At 40.8% G+C, this 19,659-nt stretch overlaps 1 protein-coding gene across 1 annotated transcript; it reads right to left on the minus strand.

Moving 5' to 3' along the window:
* Positions 1–13,907: 13,907 nt before the first annotated feature.
* On the minus strand, positions 13,908–19,402 carry LOC114503535 (olfactory receptor 3A2-like). The gene is made up of 2 exons (XM_036032822.1): positions 19,086–19,402; positions 13,908–16,695 (listed from the first exon to the last, which is right to left on the minus strand). The coding sequence occupies exon 2, from the start codon at positions 16,687–16,689 to the stop codon at positions 15,742–15,744; it is 948 nt and encodes a 315-aa protein (XP_035888715.1). The 5' UTR covers positions 16,690–16,695; positions 19,086–19,402; the 3' UTR covers positions 13,908–15,741.
* Between the last annotated feature and the right edge of the window lie 257 nt (positions 19,403–19,659).

The raw sequence follows: 19,659 nt of genomic DNA on the forward strand, positions 1-19,659 counted from the left end.
TTCAAAGAACCAGCTCTTGGATTCATTGATCCTTAGAAATGTGCTTCTAGTCTCTATGTCATTTAATTCTGCTCTGATCTTGGTTATTTCCTTCCTTCTGCTTGCTCTGGGCTGCCTTTGTTGTTGTTCCTCCAGTTCTTGTAGACGTAGGGTTAGGTTGTTTGTTTGGAATGCTTCTGACCTTTTTAGGTGGGCCTGTATTGCTATGAACTTCCCTCTCAGGACTGCCTCGGCTGTGTCCCATAAGTTTTGGGTTGTTGTGAGTTCGTTTTCATTTGTTTCCAGAAACCTTTTGATTTCTTCCCTAATATCATTCTTGACCCATTCATTGTTTAATAGCATGCTATTTAATCTCCATGAATTTGAGTGTTTTGGGTTTTTTTCCTTGGGGTTGGTTTCTAGCTTCAGTCCCTTGTGGTCTGAGAAAATGCTTGGTATGATTTCAATTTTCTTGAAATTGTTGAGGCTTGTTTTGTGTCCTATCATCCGGTCAATCTTTGAAAATGTTCCGTGCACATTTGAAAAGAATGTATATTTAGCTTCTTTTGGATGGAGGGCCCTGTATATATCAGTAAAGTCTATTTCCTCAAGGGTATTGTTCAATGCCACAATGTCTTTGTTGGTATTTTGTTTGGAAGATCTGTCCATTTTTGATAGTGGGGTGTTAAAATCCCCCACAATAATTGTGTTGCTGTCAATATCTTTCTTGAAGTCCTCAAAGATTTTCTTTATGTATTTGGGTGCTGATATGTTGGGTGCATATATATTTACAATATTTATGTCTTCTTGGTGAATTCTTCCCTTGAGTATTATGAAATGACCTTCTGGGTCTCTCTTTATGGTCCTTCTTTGGAAGTCTAGTTTGTCAGATATGAGTATTGCTACCCCGACTTTTTATTCTTGTCCATTTGCTTGGAAAATTTGTTTCCTGCCCTTTACTTTCAGCCTGTGCAGATCTTTTATCCTGAGGTGGGTCTCTTGTAGGCAGCATATGTGTGGGTCATGTTTTCTTATCCATTCAGCTATTCTATGTCTTTTGACTGGAGCATTTAATCCATTTACATTTAAGGTTATTATTGTAGGAAAACTATTTTTAACCACATCTTCCTTTCAAAAGCTCAGGAAAAATAATTTCCTTTAAAGATGAGCAATAGGAAAGCTTGAGTACCACAAAGAGTGTGAAAAGTGGATATTTATACATTTTAGGGAATTTTTTATTGGGAAAAACTTAGTAGAGAATAATTTAGAGCATCTATAAAAATTAAAATGTTCATTCTTTTTTAGACAATTCCACTTTTGGAACTTATTTTTAGGAATTCAAGTAACAAGAAAAAAATAAAAAGATATAAGTACTAGTAAATTTATGACAACATTGTAATAATAAAAATGTGGAATAACCCCACTATCTATCAATAGGCAGTTGAGTAAAATACATTAGTGCATGTACACGGCAATGAAATACTCAGTTGCAGAAAGGGTGATGTTATCTTAAGGCAGATAAGAAAAAATTTCCATATTGAAGTTTTAAATTCAAAACCCCCACAAGTTTGTGTAACCCTCTTTTTAATTACATATCTGTGTGTTTGTATATTATCAGAAAAGCCTGCAAGTGTATGTATCAAACCATTGTATCAGGTATTTTATTATTTAAAAAACAAAACATTTTTGAAAAATCTGTTGTTTACATAATTTGATTCTATAAGGCTACCCCTGGGGATACATGTCCTAATAAATCATCCAAAATTGAACTAGTTTTATAAACAAAGATATCCGTCACATGTGCCTAAGATATTGAGGGTCTTAGACATCCAGATCCTAATGCCCATCAAATAGGAAATGCTTAAGTGCATGATGGCACATGTAACAGGTGAAATATTATGCAGCATGTTTATGGGCACGAGATATTTCTCATGAGATAATGAGAATAAGAAACAAACTTTCTCTATACACAGGAAAAGATCCGAAGTAAATATACTAATATGTTGCATGTGGTTCTCTTTAGATGATGGGATTAGAGAGGATTCTTACTTGTGTCTGTTTCTAAGTGGACTGAGACCTAGGACTTCTCCTCAGTAAGACTTACTCATTCTTCTCGATGCCCCAAGGGCCCAGCTCAGGACTTGTGCCCAAAAGGTGTGAGTAGTGTTTGTCTATTGGGAGATTATGTGGTTAAGGTTCCGGCAAGGTTGGGCTTCTTCTAAGCTCCTCAGCTCAGATGCCAATCACTAAGAAACTATTTACCACTGAAGGAAACTTGCTCAGTAAGTAAATCTTGGTTTTGGATTTTTCTCGAACAGTGTGTGAGAAGGTGGCTCTGGAGCCCCTCAGAGTATCTTTATTCACTGGATAAAGCTGCCATACACTCTTTCCTGTCCACTGGGACTTTGCGTCTCTCAAGGCTACATGAGAAACAAAAGTGCCACCTCAAGAAGCTCATTGAACATTAATTGACAAATACACTTTCAGAGCATGCCATATGCTTCTGTGGGCACTTGAAGGAAAATGTCAAGGAAAATCTCAAGGCTCTTGCCCTTAATCAAGGATTCAAGCAGTAACTTTTAATGTACAGATGTTTATTGATACCCAGTGAGTATCTACGCCTGCCCTGGGCCCTGAGGCACAGAACTGTGTCAGACACGGTAGAAGTTTGGTTCCCGGGTCTCCTGGGACCAGGGCATAAACTTGTGGAAAGGGGAACTAACAAGACATTTAGCCCCCATTACCTTGGAGCCCAGTTATAAGTCCAACTCCACTGAGTGTCCTGGGGAAATGAGGAATTAGGCTGAGACGGTGCCTCAGGAGCTTCCACCAGGATCAGTCATGAGACTGCCTCAACACTCCTATCTGTTTCCTTGCTACTGAGGCTCCAGGGAGGTTCTGCTTCCTCACTCCTTCAGGTCGCTTGACATGGATCTGAATTGATCACTAGGGAAGATCTCTGCCATCCAGTTAAACCCACTTAGTGAGTAAAAGTTTGGATTATTTGCAAGGTCTCTCAGAAAAACTGTTCCCCATCCCAGACATGGGTCTTTACAAGGAGAGGGGAAACAGTGAGTGGGCAGGAGGGTGCTTGCTGTTGTTTTGATTTTTATTTTCTTGGTGCATAGTTGAGTAAATCATATGCCTCAGTTTTTGACAACTTGTCACCACTATTCCTTGAAAGACATCTTCCTACTTTTATTGTCTTTTATTAGCTCTAATCTCTGTTCCCTTCCTCTCCCTCCACAGAGGTAGCCACTTTAAAACAGACATGTATGCTTGAAAATTGAATGTCTTTGTGTTTTATATATACACATAGTATTGTGTTATAGATCCCATTGTATTTCTTTCTGCATTAACACTATAATTTTTATGGATACTCAACTCCCTACTTCTCTTTTCTCAATGCATCTTGTAAACAGAGTAATTCTTTTAAAGTCTAAATTGAACCTTATCACGTTTCTTCTTAAAGTATTTCAAGAACTTCCTATTACAATTAGGAAAAATAAATTAAAACCAGCCTGTGAGGTCTACTTGTCTCACTCCTACATATATCTTGAAATTCAACCACTATCATTCTGTTTCTTTTGTTTCCCAAACTTCAGCCATACTGGATTTCCTTCAGTTTGCTGAATGTACAAAGCTCTTGCATCTCTAAACCTTTGCCTCTGCCACCCATCCCTTGACCTCAGCTCTTGGAAGTCTTCTTCTTTCTCAGTCTTCAAGCCTCTCCTTCCGTGTAAATTAGTACAACTATTTCAGAGAGACTTTGGCAATATTAGTCATCTTGGGTCAGGTTCCCTGGAAGCAGAGGGATTAGTGGGTATTGGAAAAGTGGTTATTGAAGGAGTTACCTCAGAAGAAGAAGATAGAGGTAAGCAGAAATGTGGACTCAGCACATTGCATTCAGCCTGGCCTTGAGAGGAGACCTGGAACACAAATGGTACTCATGGAGTCAGTCCCATTTGGAGATAGGGAGCCAGTCTTGTCTACCCAGTGTCAGTCAGCTATTGACCACTGGCTATCCCCTATATGCCAGGGCAATGGTGGGGAGTACCTAACATCCATGGTCAGGAAAAGGGCAGTTATGAGCCATTAACAACCAACATCCATAGCAGCTGGGAGGTGGGGACTTCAGAACCAACCAGTGAAATAGCACCCACTAGTAAAATATAAAGTGTGCATGTCCTTCCTCTCAGAAATTCGTTCTTAGCAGTATACTCTAAAGAACCTTCATTCATATGCCCAGAAAGAAGTATACAAGAAAGTTCATTCAGCATTGTTTATAATTGTGAAAAATTAGAAGTAACCTAAATGCCCTTCAATAGCAGCATAAGCAAATTATACCATATACTTATTATAGCAGTTAAAATAATGTACTTGAGTATGTATATCAACAGAGACAAAGTTCAAAACATGATTTGAGTAAAAAGACAAGTTTCAGAGTACCTGCTGGATGATGTCATTGAAATAACAGTTTAAAATATGCAAAACAATGCTAAATATTTTTGTGAATGCACTTTAGAGAAAAATTATAAAAACATACATAAGAATGACAAACACAAAGTCAGTGATAGTAATTACCTCTGGAGAAGGAAAAACTGGGATGGAATCAGTTCAAAAGTTCCCTCAACTGTAACTCTAATCTTCTATTTAAATACACACACATACAAGGTCTGTCAGGAACAAGTCCAGCCATTTTTAATATAACAAGAACGGTTTGTGTGACATCTTTGTAACCTGGCAGCCAAGAAGAGTGACCTGGAATGCACATGTGTGCACAATGATGACTTCACTGTACTAGTCATTGCAGATGTTAGACACCATTGAGTGAGCATGTGTACTGTGTGGCTGTTGCATTCAAAATGACTGAGTGATCAGAGCAATGAATCTGCATCAGATTTTGCATTAAGCTTGAACATTCCTCTGAAGAAACTATTTAGATGATTTAGAAGGCTGAAGCTATGGGAAACTAGTGATTGGCAGCTTCATCAAGACAACACTCCTGCTCATGTATCATATCTAGTGAAGTATTTTTTGGCAAAAACATCAAATCACCCAGGTGACTCAGACCCACAAAAGCCCTGATTTGGTGCCCTGCGACTTCTGGCTTTTCCCCAAACTGAAAATAACTTTGAAAGGGAAGAGATTGGAGAGGGAAGATGGTGGTGAGGTAGGAGGGAGTGGATTCCACTTTCCCCTACACACAGGGGAAAAACCTAGCTGATCTACAGAGGAACAGAGCAAACAACCAACAGTACCCCAGCGTACATGAAGATAGGAGACCAAAAATTGTAGCAGGCATTGAAAAAAAAAAAAAAAAACAGACGGTAAGGAGAGTGCTTCAGGAAAATAAGGTCCCTGGGACCATGGCAGGTGCAGCCCCAGACCCGCCACCCACCCGTCTACCACAGAGTTCTTGGGAGAGAGCTAGGTCAATGGCTCCATCCCCAGCAAAACAAGGTTTGAGCAGCACTGGGAGAAACCTGGATGCTTGAAGTCGCAGAGAGGGGAATAAGGACTAAGTGGAAAACACACAGGGGCTGTGAACACCCATAGCGTCTGTGGATGCCAGCTGTGGAGATTTGAGAGTTGGCCTGTGAAGGGCCCTGAAATGGATAGTCTCCGGCCTGGTTGGAGAATTGGGCTATGTGAGAGGCCAGGTCTCTGTGCAAGCAGCAGGCTTCAGTAGGAGGAATTTCTCAAAAAGAAAAAGTGAAAAGGGAGACACTGTTTGGGGAATTCTCCTGCGGAAGCCACTCCAGCGTCCTCCCCACCCAGCCAGGCAGTGCTCCTGAGGTGATGCTGAAGGCCCTGTGCACCCTCATAGTCCTGGGAAGGGCGCACACCCGAACCTGAGAGACTGGAGGCGATTTGACTGAGCATGCGAGCCCGTGATCCCGAGAGAGTGTGCTCAGCTGAAAGCCCGAGCCCACACCCCTAACCCCGGGGAGAGTGCACTCTGAGGAAGGCCTAGTTCCCACACCCAAAGCCATGGAGAGAGGCACCTGGCTAGCCCTGGGGAGAGTGTGAGCCGGAGGCTGACTGAGTGCAGATCAGGAAGGGAGAAAAGTGAAACCAATTGCCTCTTAGCCTGCTGCAGCCAGCCAAACCAGCAAAACTGGTTTGTTTGAAACCAACAAGAGGCTTTTTATTTTTTTAATTCTTTATTTTTTAATTTTTATTATTTTTTATCTTTCAACTCTGTTTTCCTCTCTTTTGTTCTTTCTTGTTTTATTCCTTCTTCCATTCTTTCCAATATTATCTCTTCTTCCTTTCTCCTCCTTCTCCTCCTCCTCCTTTCTTCTTTTTATTTTTTAAATACCCACAAATGAGACAAAAAAACCCAGAACTGTGAAAAGACCAGAGTTGGACCCAAAGAGGTGTCATCCCAACAGCTGAGACAATGAGACAAATTTCACTTTGCTATTACAGAGAACCTGCAAGTTATTGCATATTTGCATTATTATTTTTCATTATTCTTACATCTTTTGTTTTAATAGTATTTTTGTATTCCTCTTCTTTCTGTTTAGTCTTCTTTGCTTGGCTGGTTAAATTGTATCATTTGACAGCATTCCCCTGTTCTCCGTTTCATAATGTATTGTTAATTTACTGTCCTTCACTTCACTTGTGGTCCATTAGCACACTACTCAAGGTCCTATACTCCCTACTCTTGTTATTCAGATCACATAGATTCTGTCATATGATTGTTGCTCCATTATTATTGTAAATAATAGCTGTTCCATACAATTGTAAATACTACACAACACACCTCCCAGATCTTAGCCCAATTCACAGTTTCCTGAACTCTATTACTGTAGTGGTTAGCTCTATTCTCTCACACACTACACCTATTTACTATCCTCTACTCTCACCTTACCTCAGAATCTGACCTCCTACAACCTCACTGCGATCTAGATCCAACTAACAAAATCCCTCCCTCCCCAACAAGAGTCTTATCTTTCTAAAAAGTGGCTAGTTGGGTGGAATATCATAGTTAACACTATACATAGCCAAAGGATCTCCTATCTCTTCTCTACCAGCTGCTACTATAAATATCATAGAATACACTCTTGCTATCTTAAACCATTTTGCCTTACCCCTCCAACTGATCACGAAAAAGAGTAGGTGGAAGCTGTGAACACCAGGATACCAGCAGGAAGAGGAAACCCAACAACAAAGGAACCACCAACAGATAACAACAGAAGAAGGTGAAAGAAAAAGTGGAAGCCACACTAAACTCAGTCCAGGACCTATCTGGAAATACAGCTAAGTAGTGGAGAAATTACCCAGAACAAACAACTGAACAAGAGCAAGAGAGAATCCTCAAAACCTTGTACACATGGGAGAACCAGCTTCAACAAAAACTGCCCTTCCCAGCACAACAAAATACAAGGGGTAGAGGACAGAGTAACCCCAATTTAACCAGCTGATGGGAAGGACCCACCAAAGAAAGACCCAACAACAATCAAAACCCAAAGACAAATACAGACCCAACTTGAATGACAGCCCAAGACCAGTGAGCTTGGGAGATCAAGGAGACTGCACCACTGAATCTCACAGGAATTCTACCATAGAAATTCACACCATAAACCCAGGAAGTCAGAGCAGATCAATTTAAGAAGCTGCTGCTGACAAGAAGAGTCTCACGAAAAATGGAAAGACAAACGAACAATCATCAAATGAAAGGAAAGAAGGAAGCCTCAGAAAGTGCCAAATGAAATAGAGGCAACTCAAGTATTAGATATTGAATTCAAATCAATGGTTATCAGGAACCTCAATGAGCTCAAAATGAATTACCAGAACCTGCAGGGAAACTACAATGAACTCACTGCAAACTCTATCAACATGAAAAAGGAAATAGAAACTATCAACAATGACCAAGAGGACATGAAGAATACAATTTCTGAACTGAAGAACACAGTAGAAGGAATCAAAAGCAGGATCAATGAAGCAGAAGACCGGATCAGTGAGCTGGAGGACAAAGTAGAAAAAAACAAACACACCCAGAAAGAGCAATAAAAGGAAATGAGGCTCAGAAAGAATGAAGAGGGATTAAGAGAAATGAAGGAACACATGAAACATAATAACATCTGTACAATAGGGATACCAGAAGGAGAAGAAGAAGAGCAAGGGACAGAAAACTTATTTGAAAAAGTAATGATGGAAAATTCCCTAATTTGATGAAAGAAAAAAGTCACACAAATCCAGGAAACACACAGAGTCCCAATCAAGAGGAACCCAAAGAGGCCCACGTCAAGACACATCATTATTAAAATGGCAAAATTTCAAAATAAAGAGAATCTTAAAGGCAGCAAGGGAGAAACAGGAAGTAACATACAAGGGAGCTAGGAAAAGATTAGCAGCTGAATTCTCAATGGAAATGCTCTAAGTCAGAAGAGAATGGGAAGAAATATTCCAAGTAATGAGAAGCAAGGCTCTCAATCAAGACAGAAGGCCAAATAAGGACTATCCCAGACAAAAGAAGTCTAAAAGAATATACCTCCTCCAAACCAGCTCTGCAAGAGATGCTAAAGGGTCTGCTTTGAGGAAAGGAAGGAAAACAGAGAGACAGACAGAGAGAGAGGAACACGGGTACAAAAATGGAAATGAATAAGTACCTATCAATAATAACATTAAATGTAAATGGATTAAATGTTCCAATCAAAAGACAAAGAATAGCTGAATGGATAAGAAATCATGACCCACACATAAGCTGCCTACAGGAGACCCTCTTCAGGATAAAAGACCTGCACAGGCTGAAATTGAAGGCCTGGACACAAAATTTCCAAGCACACAGACAGGGAAAAAAAGCTGCAGTAGCAATACTCATATCAGACAAAATAGACTTCCAAAAAAGGTCCATAAACAGAGACCCAGAAAGTCACTTCATAATACTCAAGGGAAGAATCCACCAAGAAGACATAAACATTGTAAATATATGTGCACCCAATATATCAGCACGCAAATACATAAAGAAAATTCTAGAGGAGTTCAAGAAAGGTATTGACAGCAACACAATTATAGTGGGGGATTTTAACACCCCACTGTCAAAAATGGACAGATCTTCCAAACAAAATATCAACAAAGATATTGTGGCATTGAACAATGCCCTAGGTGAAATGGACTTCCCTGATATATATTGAGCCATCAATCCCAAAGAAGGTATTTATGCACTGTTTTCAAATGCACATGGAGCATTTTCAAAGATAGACCACATGATAGAAGACAAAACAAGCCTCAACAAATTCAAGAAATTTGAAATCATACCAAGTATTTTCTCTGACCGCAAGGGACTGAAACTAGAAACCAACCCCAAGGAATAAAAGCCAAAACACTCAAACTCATGGAGATTGAATAGCATACTATTAAACAATAAATGGGTCAATAATGAAATTAGGGAAGAAATAAAAAAATTTCTGAAAACAAATGAAAATGAATTCACAATAACCCAAAAGTTATAGGACAGTGAAGGGAGTCTTCATAGTGATACAGGCCTACCAAAAAAAGATAGAAACATTTCAAACAAACAACCTAACCATATGCCTACAAGAACTAGAGGAACAACAACAAAGACAGCCAAGAGCAAGTACAAGGAAGGAAATAACCAAGATCAGAGGAGAATTAAATAACATAGAGACTAAAAGCACAATTCTAAGGATCAATGAATACAAGAGCTGGTTCTTTGAAAAGATAAACAAAATCAACAAGCCTTTAAGGAGGCTCAATAAGGAAAAAAGAGAGAGGACCCATTAAACACAATCAGAAATGAAAGAGGAGAGATTACATCTGGCACCACAGAAATACAAAGGATTATAAGAAATTACTACAAAGAACTGTATGCCAAGAACTTTGAAAACCTAGGTGAAATGGACAAATTTTCTAGAAAAATGTAATCTTCCAAAACTCAATGAAAAAGAAGCAGAAAGCCTGAAAAGACCAACAACAGCAGATGAAATGGAAGCAGTAATCAAAAAACTCCCAACACACAAAAGCCCTGGACCAGATGGTTTCACAGGAGAATTCTACAAAGCATTTAAGGAAGAGCTAACCCCTATCCTTCACAGATTATTCCAGAAAAAAATCCAAAATTATGGAAGACTCCCAAACTCTTTTTATAAGCCAACATCATCCTAATCCCAAAACCAGATAAAGACACAACAAAGAAAACTTCAGGCCAATATTGCTGATGAACATTAACGCTAAAATCCTCAACAAAGTATGGGCAAACCTCATTCAACAATACATGAAAAAGATGATACACCAAGACCAAGTGGGATTCATTCCAGGGGTGCAAGGATGCTACAATATTCACAAATAAATAAATGTAATACATCACATAAACAAAAACAAAGGCAAAAATCACGTGATCATATCAATAGATACAGAAAAAGCATTTGATAAAGTACAGCACCCACTTATGATGAAAACACTTGGAAAAGTGGGAATAGAGAGAACATTCCTCAACATAATAAAGGCCATATATGAGAAACCTATAGCCAACATTATACTCAGTGGGCAAAAACAATAAACTTTCCCATTTAGATCAGGAACAAGACAAGGTTGTCCACTTTCACCACTTTATTCAACATAGTATTGGAAGTTTTAGCCACAGCAATCAGGCAAGAAAAAGAAATAAAAGGCATCCAAAAGGGGAAAGAGGAAACAAAACTGTCACTGTTTGCAGATGACATGATAGTGTACATAGAAAATTCTATAGACTCCGCCAAAAAACTGCTCGACCTAATAAATGAATTTGGCAAAACAGCAGGATACAAAGTCAATATCCAGAAATCCAAAGGCATTTTTCTATACCAACAGTGAAACAGCAGAAGCAGAAATCAAGAAAAAATCCCATTTGAAATAGCAAAAAGAAAAATAAAATACCTAGCAATAAACCTAACCAAAGAGGTAAAAGACCTGTATTCAGAAAACTACACAACACTGAAGAAAGAAATCAAGGAAGACACAAACAAATTGAAACATATATTGTGTTCATGGATTGGAAGAATTAATATCATCAAAATGTCCATACTACCCAAAGCAATTTACAGATTCAATGCAATACCTATTAAAGTACCAATGGCATATTACACAGACATAGAACAAACACTTTAAAAATTTATATGGAACCGTAAATGACCCCCAATAGCTGCTGCAATTTTGAGAAAGAAGAGCAAAGTAGGAGCAATCACAATACCTGATACCAAACTGTATTACAAGGCCACTGTAATCAAAACAACACAAAAATGGGCACATAGACCAACGGAACAGAGCAGAGAGCCCAGAAATAACCCAAGTTTCTATCATCAATTAATATTTGACAAAGTGGACAGCAACACAAAATGGAGTAAAAATAGCCTCTTCAACAAATGGTGTTGGGAGAGCTGGACAGCCACATGCAAAAAAATAGAAACTAGAGCACCAACTTACACCTTACACTAAAATAAATTCAAGGTGGATAAAAGATTTAAATATCAGTTGTGACACCATAAAAATCCTAGAGGAAAACATAGGCAGGAAAACCTCAGATATTTCATGCAGCAACATTTTGAATGATATGTCCCCTAAAGCAAGGGACATAAGGGAAAGAATAAACAAATGGGATCTCACCAAAATAAAAAGCTTCTGCATGGCTAAAGAAAACAGTATCAAAATAAAAAGAGAACCAACTGTGTGGAAAAACATATTTGCCCATGATACCTCAGACAAGGGTTTCATCTCTAAAATACATAAAGAACTGACAGGACTCCACTCTAAGACCAGCAACCCAATTAAAAAATGGGCAAAGGACTTAAACAGAGACTTCTCCAAGGAGGACACACAGAGGATCCGGAGACACATGCAACAATGCTCAGTATCACTAGCTATCAGAGAGATGCAAATTAAAACCACAGTGAGATACCACTTCACACCGTTGAGAATGGCCATCATAAACAAATCAACAAACAACAAGTATTGGAGAGGTTATGGAGAAAAGGGAACTCTAGTGCACTGTTAGTGGGGTTGCAGACTAGTACCACCACTATGGAAAACACTATGGAATTTTCTCAGAAAACTAAAAATTGATCAACACAAATCAACACATCCCCCACCCCAAGCCCCACCTCTCTGCCCTCCCCACCTCCCTCCCATTTCCAAGCCCTTCCTTGTTTTTGTCCATGTGTCCTTTGTACTTCTTCCTGCAAACCCTTCCCATTGTCCCCTAAAATTCGCTCCCCTCTCCCCTCTGGTCACTGTCAGCCTGTTCTCTATTGCAGTGTCCTAGGTTATATTTTGCTTGTTTGTTTGTTTTGTTATTTAGGTTCCTGTTAAAGCTGAGATCATATGGTATTTGTATTTCACCACCTGGCTTATTTCGCTTAGCATAATGCTTTCCAGTTTTATCCATGCTGTAGCAAAGGGCAGAAGTTCCTTCTTTCTTTCTGCTGCATAGAATTCCATGGTGTAAATGTACCATAGTGTTTTGATCCATTCATTTACTGATGGGCACCTAGGTTGCTTTCAGCACTTGGCTATTGTAAATTGTGCTGCTATGAAGATTGGAGTGCATAGGTTCTTTTGGATTGGTGTTTCAGGGTTCTTAGGATATAATCCCAGTAGTGGAATTGTTCGCGCAAAAGGCAGAACCAATTTTAGTTTTCTGAGGAAACTCCATACTGTTTTCCATAGTGGTTGCACCAGGAAAGATATTTATTTATAACAGGCCTTGATAGGAGGGACAAGGCTACACAGGCACTATCATAACCTCACAGATGTGCGAATTAGTGCAGACATTTTGGAAAGTAAGAGGACAACATATGTATGTGTGCATGTGTATCTCAAAATTTATATTTGCATTTTTTAAATTCCATAAATTTATTTATAGGAATTAATTGTAGGTATATAATTACAGAAATTTGGGAAAATATCTTTGTAAAGATATTCACACCGCACTGTTTGTTATTGCAAAACAGTTGGAAACAACCGAAATTATATCAGTAGAAGTTTGATTAAGTGAATTGTGGTTTATGTATACAATGGTATGCTGTGCAACCGTTTGAGTGAAAAAGGATGATTTTTAGTCTTTGTCAAGTAAGAGGTTATATTGTATAATGTGTAGAAAAATAAAAGGCAGATCACAGAACAGTAATTGTTCTCAGGATGTGAAATATACATGCCATGTATGTGTAAAATCTCTGGAAGAACGAACATGATACTCTTCAGAGGAGTTAATGCTGAATCAAGTTTTTTTTTGTGCAGTGAACCTTGGACCCAGGTGTGAAAGGACACTTGTGTGTTTACTTTCTACTTGACCAAATAATATGGAATCTGAATGTTTCCACTATCAGATACAACATTACTGAGCAATTTTTAACTGAAGATATTTACATGTGGGGACACAAAGGGAGAAGTCCCAAATGAAAAACAGCTTCCTCACTTGCTAAGGACCACCTTCTGTCTTGGAGGAGAGGTTCAGGAGGAAACATGCCGAGGTCGACGGTAACAGATAACCCTTTGGGGGTCATAGATAGGACACACTGGGACTGTGCTAAATGCTCAGAGCTAGATGGTGTGGTGAAAATGGTTGTGGTCATGCTCTCAAAATATCTGCTGGGTTCAGCCCTAGGAAACAGTTCATCCAGACCATTCTAATAAAAGGTAGTTAAATGTGAAAAACTGTGAAAAGATGCCGTCTGTCATCCTGGGTCCTTATGGAATAGGTAGAAACACACCCAACCACAGGAAGGAAGTTTCTAAGATCACTGAGCAGTGGTTACAGCCCACATACCTGGTTGTCCTTCACAAGAATTTTGCCCTTTGAGAGAAGCTCATTCTCTAACCCCAAAGAGTCTAGAGAACTGAGGGTATCAGGAAACAGACATACTTTGCCTCTGCTCGTTAGACTATATTGGCTGGCACTGTCCACAAGGCAGGGAGTTTGATGGCCCTGTGGAGTTGTGGAGCATAAACCCTCAACACAAACATCTTCCCTCCCTCTGCTCCACCTGTCAGTCCTACTCTGTCCTCTAACATTGTCTGCTAGCAAGAAGAAGCATAGGAGTACTTCCCAGCTGACTTTCATCATTATACCTTTGGCACAACTTAAACATTTTTTCTTCCTGCTGGGAAGGGTGAGGCCTAACAAGAACATCAAAGGGGCTATTAGCTGTGTGGTCACAGCTAATGGGAAGTGAGTCCACAGTATGAATTTTGTTCTCGTCTCCCATCCCTGTTTGTCCTCCATTTGTTCCACACCCGTCTTTGACCTCATCACCCTTCTTTAGTCATTTCATTGGATACTCCTAATTCTCCCATGCTTTCTCATCTCCCATTTTCCAATGTCCTTTCCCAAAATGCTATCCTTTTTCTCACCCCTTTTGCTCACCGTGCTGTCCCATTGCTCCCCATATCCTCACATCTCATCTTCATTGCTCTCTTCCCAATCCTGCCCTACTGCCTCCCTTCATGTCCTTTCCCCTCATCTTCATTTCAGCTCATTCTTACAGTTTCCTGGCTTCAAGAAGGGATCACAGAAAAGCCAAGCTCCAGGTATACCATGGGACAGTTTTAGGAGTGATACAGTAGAGGGACATCAGAGCAGAACTGCCAGGACAGGTTAGTAGCCTTCTTGAAGAGGCTGGAGAAAAGACACAAATTGGGAATGGATGGTTGAAGGCTGGAGGAACTCAGGTAGAGGGAATCTTCTGCGTGGGAGTTGTACTGATGTATAACTAAGTAAATTGAGTAAGAAACATCACTCCCAGAGACTACATTTATGGATACTTTCTGAACTAGGAGGTTTGGGGGAGAAATGCAGAACTCTGGAGGAGAAGGTTACAATGGACACCCTACAGTGTAAATTCTAAGGACCTGATTGGAGTAATAATGCTTACTTTTTCAAAGGCTTCATCGTATATGCGAGAATGGTGACTCACTTAATAAGGGAGAAGATATAGCAGAGGATGGAGAAGAAACCTGCCTTTTCAGGCCTGTGGATATACCATGTGTGTATTGATGTAGCTTTTATGTAACAGGCTATTTACCTCTCTAGATCTTACCTATCCCCTAAACATCCTATGGGATTTTTTGTGTTAGTAAAGAGAAGAAACTGATTTTCTTAGAGGTGAAAGGTGAACCATAGAAAAAAATAATCCTTAGCACTGGTTCAAAACAGCTTTCTGCACCCTGATCTAGAAGGAATCTACCATTTCCCATGAGAATAAAACCTCCCAGTGATATTCGTGGTTCTTTGGGCTGTGATCAAGGAAATAGTTGTTGCTTTTAGGTTACTGCTGCCGAGACTTACCAGCCTTCCAAGGCTTCAATGCTGCCGGGGAAGTGAGCATAGCTGAAAACAAGGTAGCAACTTGCTGGGGTAGGGGGCCTTGCTGGGAAGATCCTAACCCCATTTCCCCTTATCTTACCTGTTCTTCTTAATAGCACATATCACTATAGGATGTCTCAAATATGATGTGTGTTTATGCCATTTATTTTATCACCCTTCATTAAAATGTGAGTTGCACAAGTGCAGAGATTGTTCACCAGTGCCCAGAGGAGTGTTTGGATCATACAAGCAACTCGATAAACATTTGTTGCCCAAGTAAATGAATAGATTATGTAGGGATCCTTTGCTGGAGAGATACATAACACAAAATTTTCCAACATCAGAGTGTATAAATGAATGGTTTGTAATCATTTCTCCAGGTTACTGCTTTGATGGAAAATTTTCCTCAACTCAGAAAAGGCAGGAAAGGAGAGGAATTATCAGCCTATCACTGATCAGGTCAGTGACCACTTCCCCATGAGCACCCTCCACAGGGCACCCTGCACATCAGGGTTTCTAAGGCTATAGACAAGTGGGTTCAGCATGGGGTTGATAACTGTGTTGAAAACCCCAACCCCTTTATCCTTGTCTGAAGACTCCTCTGAACCTAAACGCATGTAGTTGAAGATACCAGTTCCATAGAAGAGGCAAACCACAGTGAGGTGGGAGCCACATGTGGAGAAAGCTTTCTTCCTGCCTTCCACTGAGCGGATTCGTAAAACTGCAGCTGCCACGTGGGTGTAGGAGGTGATGATGAGAACCAGAGGGACACCTGCCATTAGAATACACATGACAAAGAGCAACAGCTCATTGAATTGGATGCTGGAACAGGAGAGCTGGAAGAGCTGTGGGAGGTCACAGTAGAAGTGATTGATGACATCGGGACCACAAAAGTTGAGTGTACTAAGGGCAATAGTGTGGGTGAGTGCATTGCTGATGCTACAGGCCCAGGACACAGCCACCAGTGATGACTGGACTGTGTGGCTCATGCGGGTGCTGTAGGTGAGGGGCCGGCAGATGGCCAGGAATCGGTCATAGGCCATGGTTGTCAATAGGAAGCTGTCCATCCCAGCCAGAAGGTGGAAGAAGAAGATTTGAGAGAGGCAGGCTTGATAGGGAATTATATGCCTATGGGACAAGAGACGATCCAACATGGCAGGGACAGTGACAGTGATACACCCAACATCCAGCACTGACAAGTTCCCCAGGAAGAAGTACATGGGTGTATGGAGTTTGGGCTCGACCAAGATGGCAGCCAAGATGCTCAGGTTGCCCCCAACTGAAACCAGGTAGGCAAAGAGGAAGAGCACAAAGACAAAAGGCCACAGCTCTGGTGTCTCCACCAAGCCCAGTAGAATAAACTCAGTGACAGCAGTTCCATTTGCCTCTGATTCTGGCTCCATGAGAACCTGTAAGAAAACATCCCAGTGTGGATGCCTCAGTTGACTCAGTGTATTTATGCAACCTAAAGGTCTACAGCACCTGTGTTCAGAACTCCCAATATGTTCCCAGCTTTCCAAGTGATGATTTTACCTCACCCCCAGCCACGTCTCACTCTCTGACCTCCCATCACCCCAAATTCCTCAGCTGAGATGCCTCAAACCACCAATACTTGTTCACCCCATATTCTCCCTATTAGAAGGGTCAGAACACTTGGGAAAAATACATTAATCCTTGTGACTGTGGATATTAGACACTTTGGCCAAGTTCATTCCTCCAAGGTGAGGGACATACTCTCAAACACAAATGCAAAATTCCTTGGTCAGTAAGTTGCCAGTGTCTTGTTTTTAATTAAGCCTTTACACTGGACGTTGAATGACAGCTTAATAAAATGATGTTTTCTTTTTGTAGTATCTGCTACCTGCTTTGCAAGGTAAAATTGTACCATGACCTATGGGTGGCTTCCTGCTTGGGACAGTTCCTTTTCTGCATTGCAAAATTACTTTTCTGCATAACCTTGCACTTGTCCTTGACTTGTGCACAGTAGGTACATTGACCAATGGCTCTAAGGAGAGGTTCTCATATGAAGCAAGTGCATACATAGAAAGCCAGAATGACCTAAGATTTTCACATCTTATAATAAACTCCTGGTCAAAATATATTACTGTACACGTATCTTTATTGCCCATGGAATAAGCAGAGCTACATGTTCACTAAGAGTAATGATATTTCCCTGCAGGCAATACACTGGCTTCAGAAGATGATATGTAGCTGGAGTCCAGTGACTCTAACAAAAGGGAACAGCAATGAGGGTCTGTGCTCAGTGGCTAAAAAGGTGGACCTGGTGATCTCTAAAAGGGCCTTAACATTCCAAGAGCACCTGATTGCTGAGATGTTGGGAGGATTCCCCTCAGGCCTGGTCATCACTGAAAAGAGATAAGTGCCTTCCCAATTGACAAGTCAATGGATAGATAACAGTGCTTTACATATATTATCATATTAAAGGACAATTAACTACTGTCTTTTTCCCTTTAGGGTCCATTTGTACACAAGCATTAGATGGTGATCCCTGATTTTTACCCCTTTATTCATGCTGTTTCTCTCCCTGCACAGGCCTTCCTCCAACTCCTGGAGGCCAATTGACTCAAATACTGGCTGCTGAATGACTTCTTTGTGGAAACACTTACATATCAAAAGATTCTCTCTGCCTCTCTCTCTCTCTCTCTCTCTCCTCTCTCTCTCTCTCTCTCTCTCTCTCTCTCTCTCCCCCCTCCACTTCCTGTCTCCTCACTCCCTCCCTCAGCTACAACTACACATTATTTTAGGGAATTTACCACTATCTACCTTCTAACTAAGTCACTACTCTAAAAAGCCTATCTCCTCTACTTCTCCTTAAGACTGATTCAGTTTTCCAATAGCAGTACTTACCATAAAACTTCACACATAGTAGGTAGTCAATATTTCTCAAACAAATAAAGGACAGTTTATGTGTCCACACAATATCAGGCAAAGAAAGCTCTATCTAGTATGAATGGAGTAGTCATTGAAGACTTTGTGAACATAATGAATTAGAGCCAGACTTTTATGAATCACTATGACTTAGTGGAGGGATAAAGGCAAGTGCCAGGTGCAAGGCTGCTGCAAGGACTACAGCTCTCCTGGTTCTGAAGGAACAGGCAAGGCATGTAACAATCCATATACTGGTATATTTCTTTCCATGTAAATCACCCACATAATAAGGCCCTTAGGAAGGGTATACCTTCTAGACAACTGAGTTATACCCAGGGACAGAAGAGCAGCAAACAGCTGCAGCCAGTCCTAGCATGGCCTGAAGCACAGCTTGCTTGAAATCAATGGGATTCTGGGATGACCTCTGATTGACCAGAGACATCCAGAGTGTTGAAGGGTTCACAGTGATGCCCATCATCCGGAGCCCTTTTGTATTACCATTCTCAGGGCTTTGTATGAGCCCAGGTCCTCTTCACAGAGCTAAAGAACCTTCCTGCTCTGAAACTGCACCCCAGTCGTCCCTGCTCTCAGGGATAAAAATGTTCTGCAAGGACTGGAATGGTAATAAAGGCTCAAGGCTGCCTGATGAAGTCAGTGCCAGTATCAGGCAGTGAAGTAGATTTAGCAAATTCCTTCACACTCTCTCCTACAAGTACCAGAGGGCAGGCTGGTTTTATCCAGGAAAGGGGGGCATAGGCACAGGGGCCCAGAGAGGATGCAAGCCTCTGTGTTATCATCCCACCTGTTTCCCCCAAAGTCTCCTCTTTACAGGGGCATCAGCTGCACCTTGTGTGAAAGTAAGATCCTATGGCAGCAGGAGGGCAGTGGATGGGCCCCTGAGGATACTCACCCTGGCATGGGTGGAGAAACCAGGGAGTCCTCTTCAGGAAAGAAGATGAGGAGCTGTGCAGGCTCAATTATCTACTCAGAAAGAAAGCAACTGTATAGAGGAAAATGAGGAAAAACAAATTGATTTCATCTTTAGCCCAGGGCCCTAGTCACTAGGTCTTGTCCCCTGGGGGTGTCTCAGAAATTATCCCTCCCAGGAAAGAAGAGACAGGCAGGAGTCATCCAAGATGTTTTGTAAACAACTCCAGCCCTTCATGAATATAGCAACAATGTCTTACATCTGCTTGTATTTGGACTTTCTTTAAAGAGGCCTTACCTCTCCCCAGGCATTATGACAGATAGTTCTGGCAGATGATGTAAGTTTCCCCTAATCATGGGTTGCTGAGGTCTGTAGGGCTTGTCCTCATCCCCCAAGTCCCCCAGGAAGCCAGAAGGGCAATTGAGACCAGAGACAGGTTCCCTAAGGAATCTGCCCTTACATTTGCCCTGGAAATTTCTCAAACTCCCAATCAAGATGTAAAATAGAGGACAATTTTTGGCAAGTAGAAAGGCAGAATATTTGCAGGTTTTAACTT

Source organism: Phyllostomus discolor, chromosome 8 (assembly GCF_004126475.2).
Source record: "Phyllostomus discolor isolate MPI-MPIP mPhyDis1 chromosome 8, mPhyDis1.pri.v3, whole genome shotgun sequence".
Classification (NCBI taxonomy): domain Eukaryota; kingdom Metazoa; phylum Chordata; class Mammalia; order Chiroptera; family Phyllostomidae; genus Phyllostomus; species Phyllostomus discolor.

What these genes read in the sequence shown, in the direction of transcription:
- LOC114503535 (XM_036032822.1), bottom strand. Translation starts at nt 16,689, where the DNA reads ATGGAGCCAGAATCAGAGGCAAATGGAACTGCTGTCACTGAGTTTATT.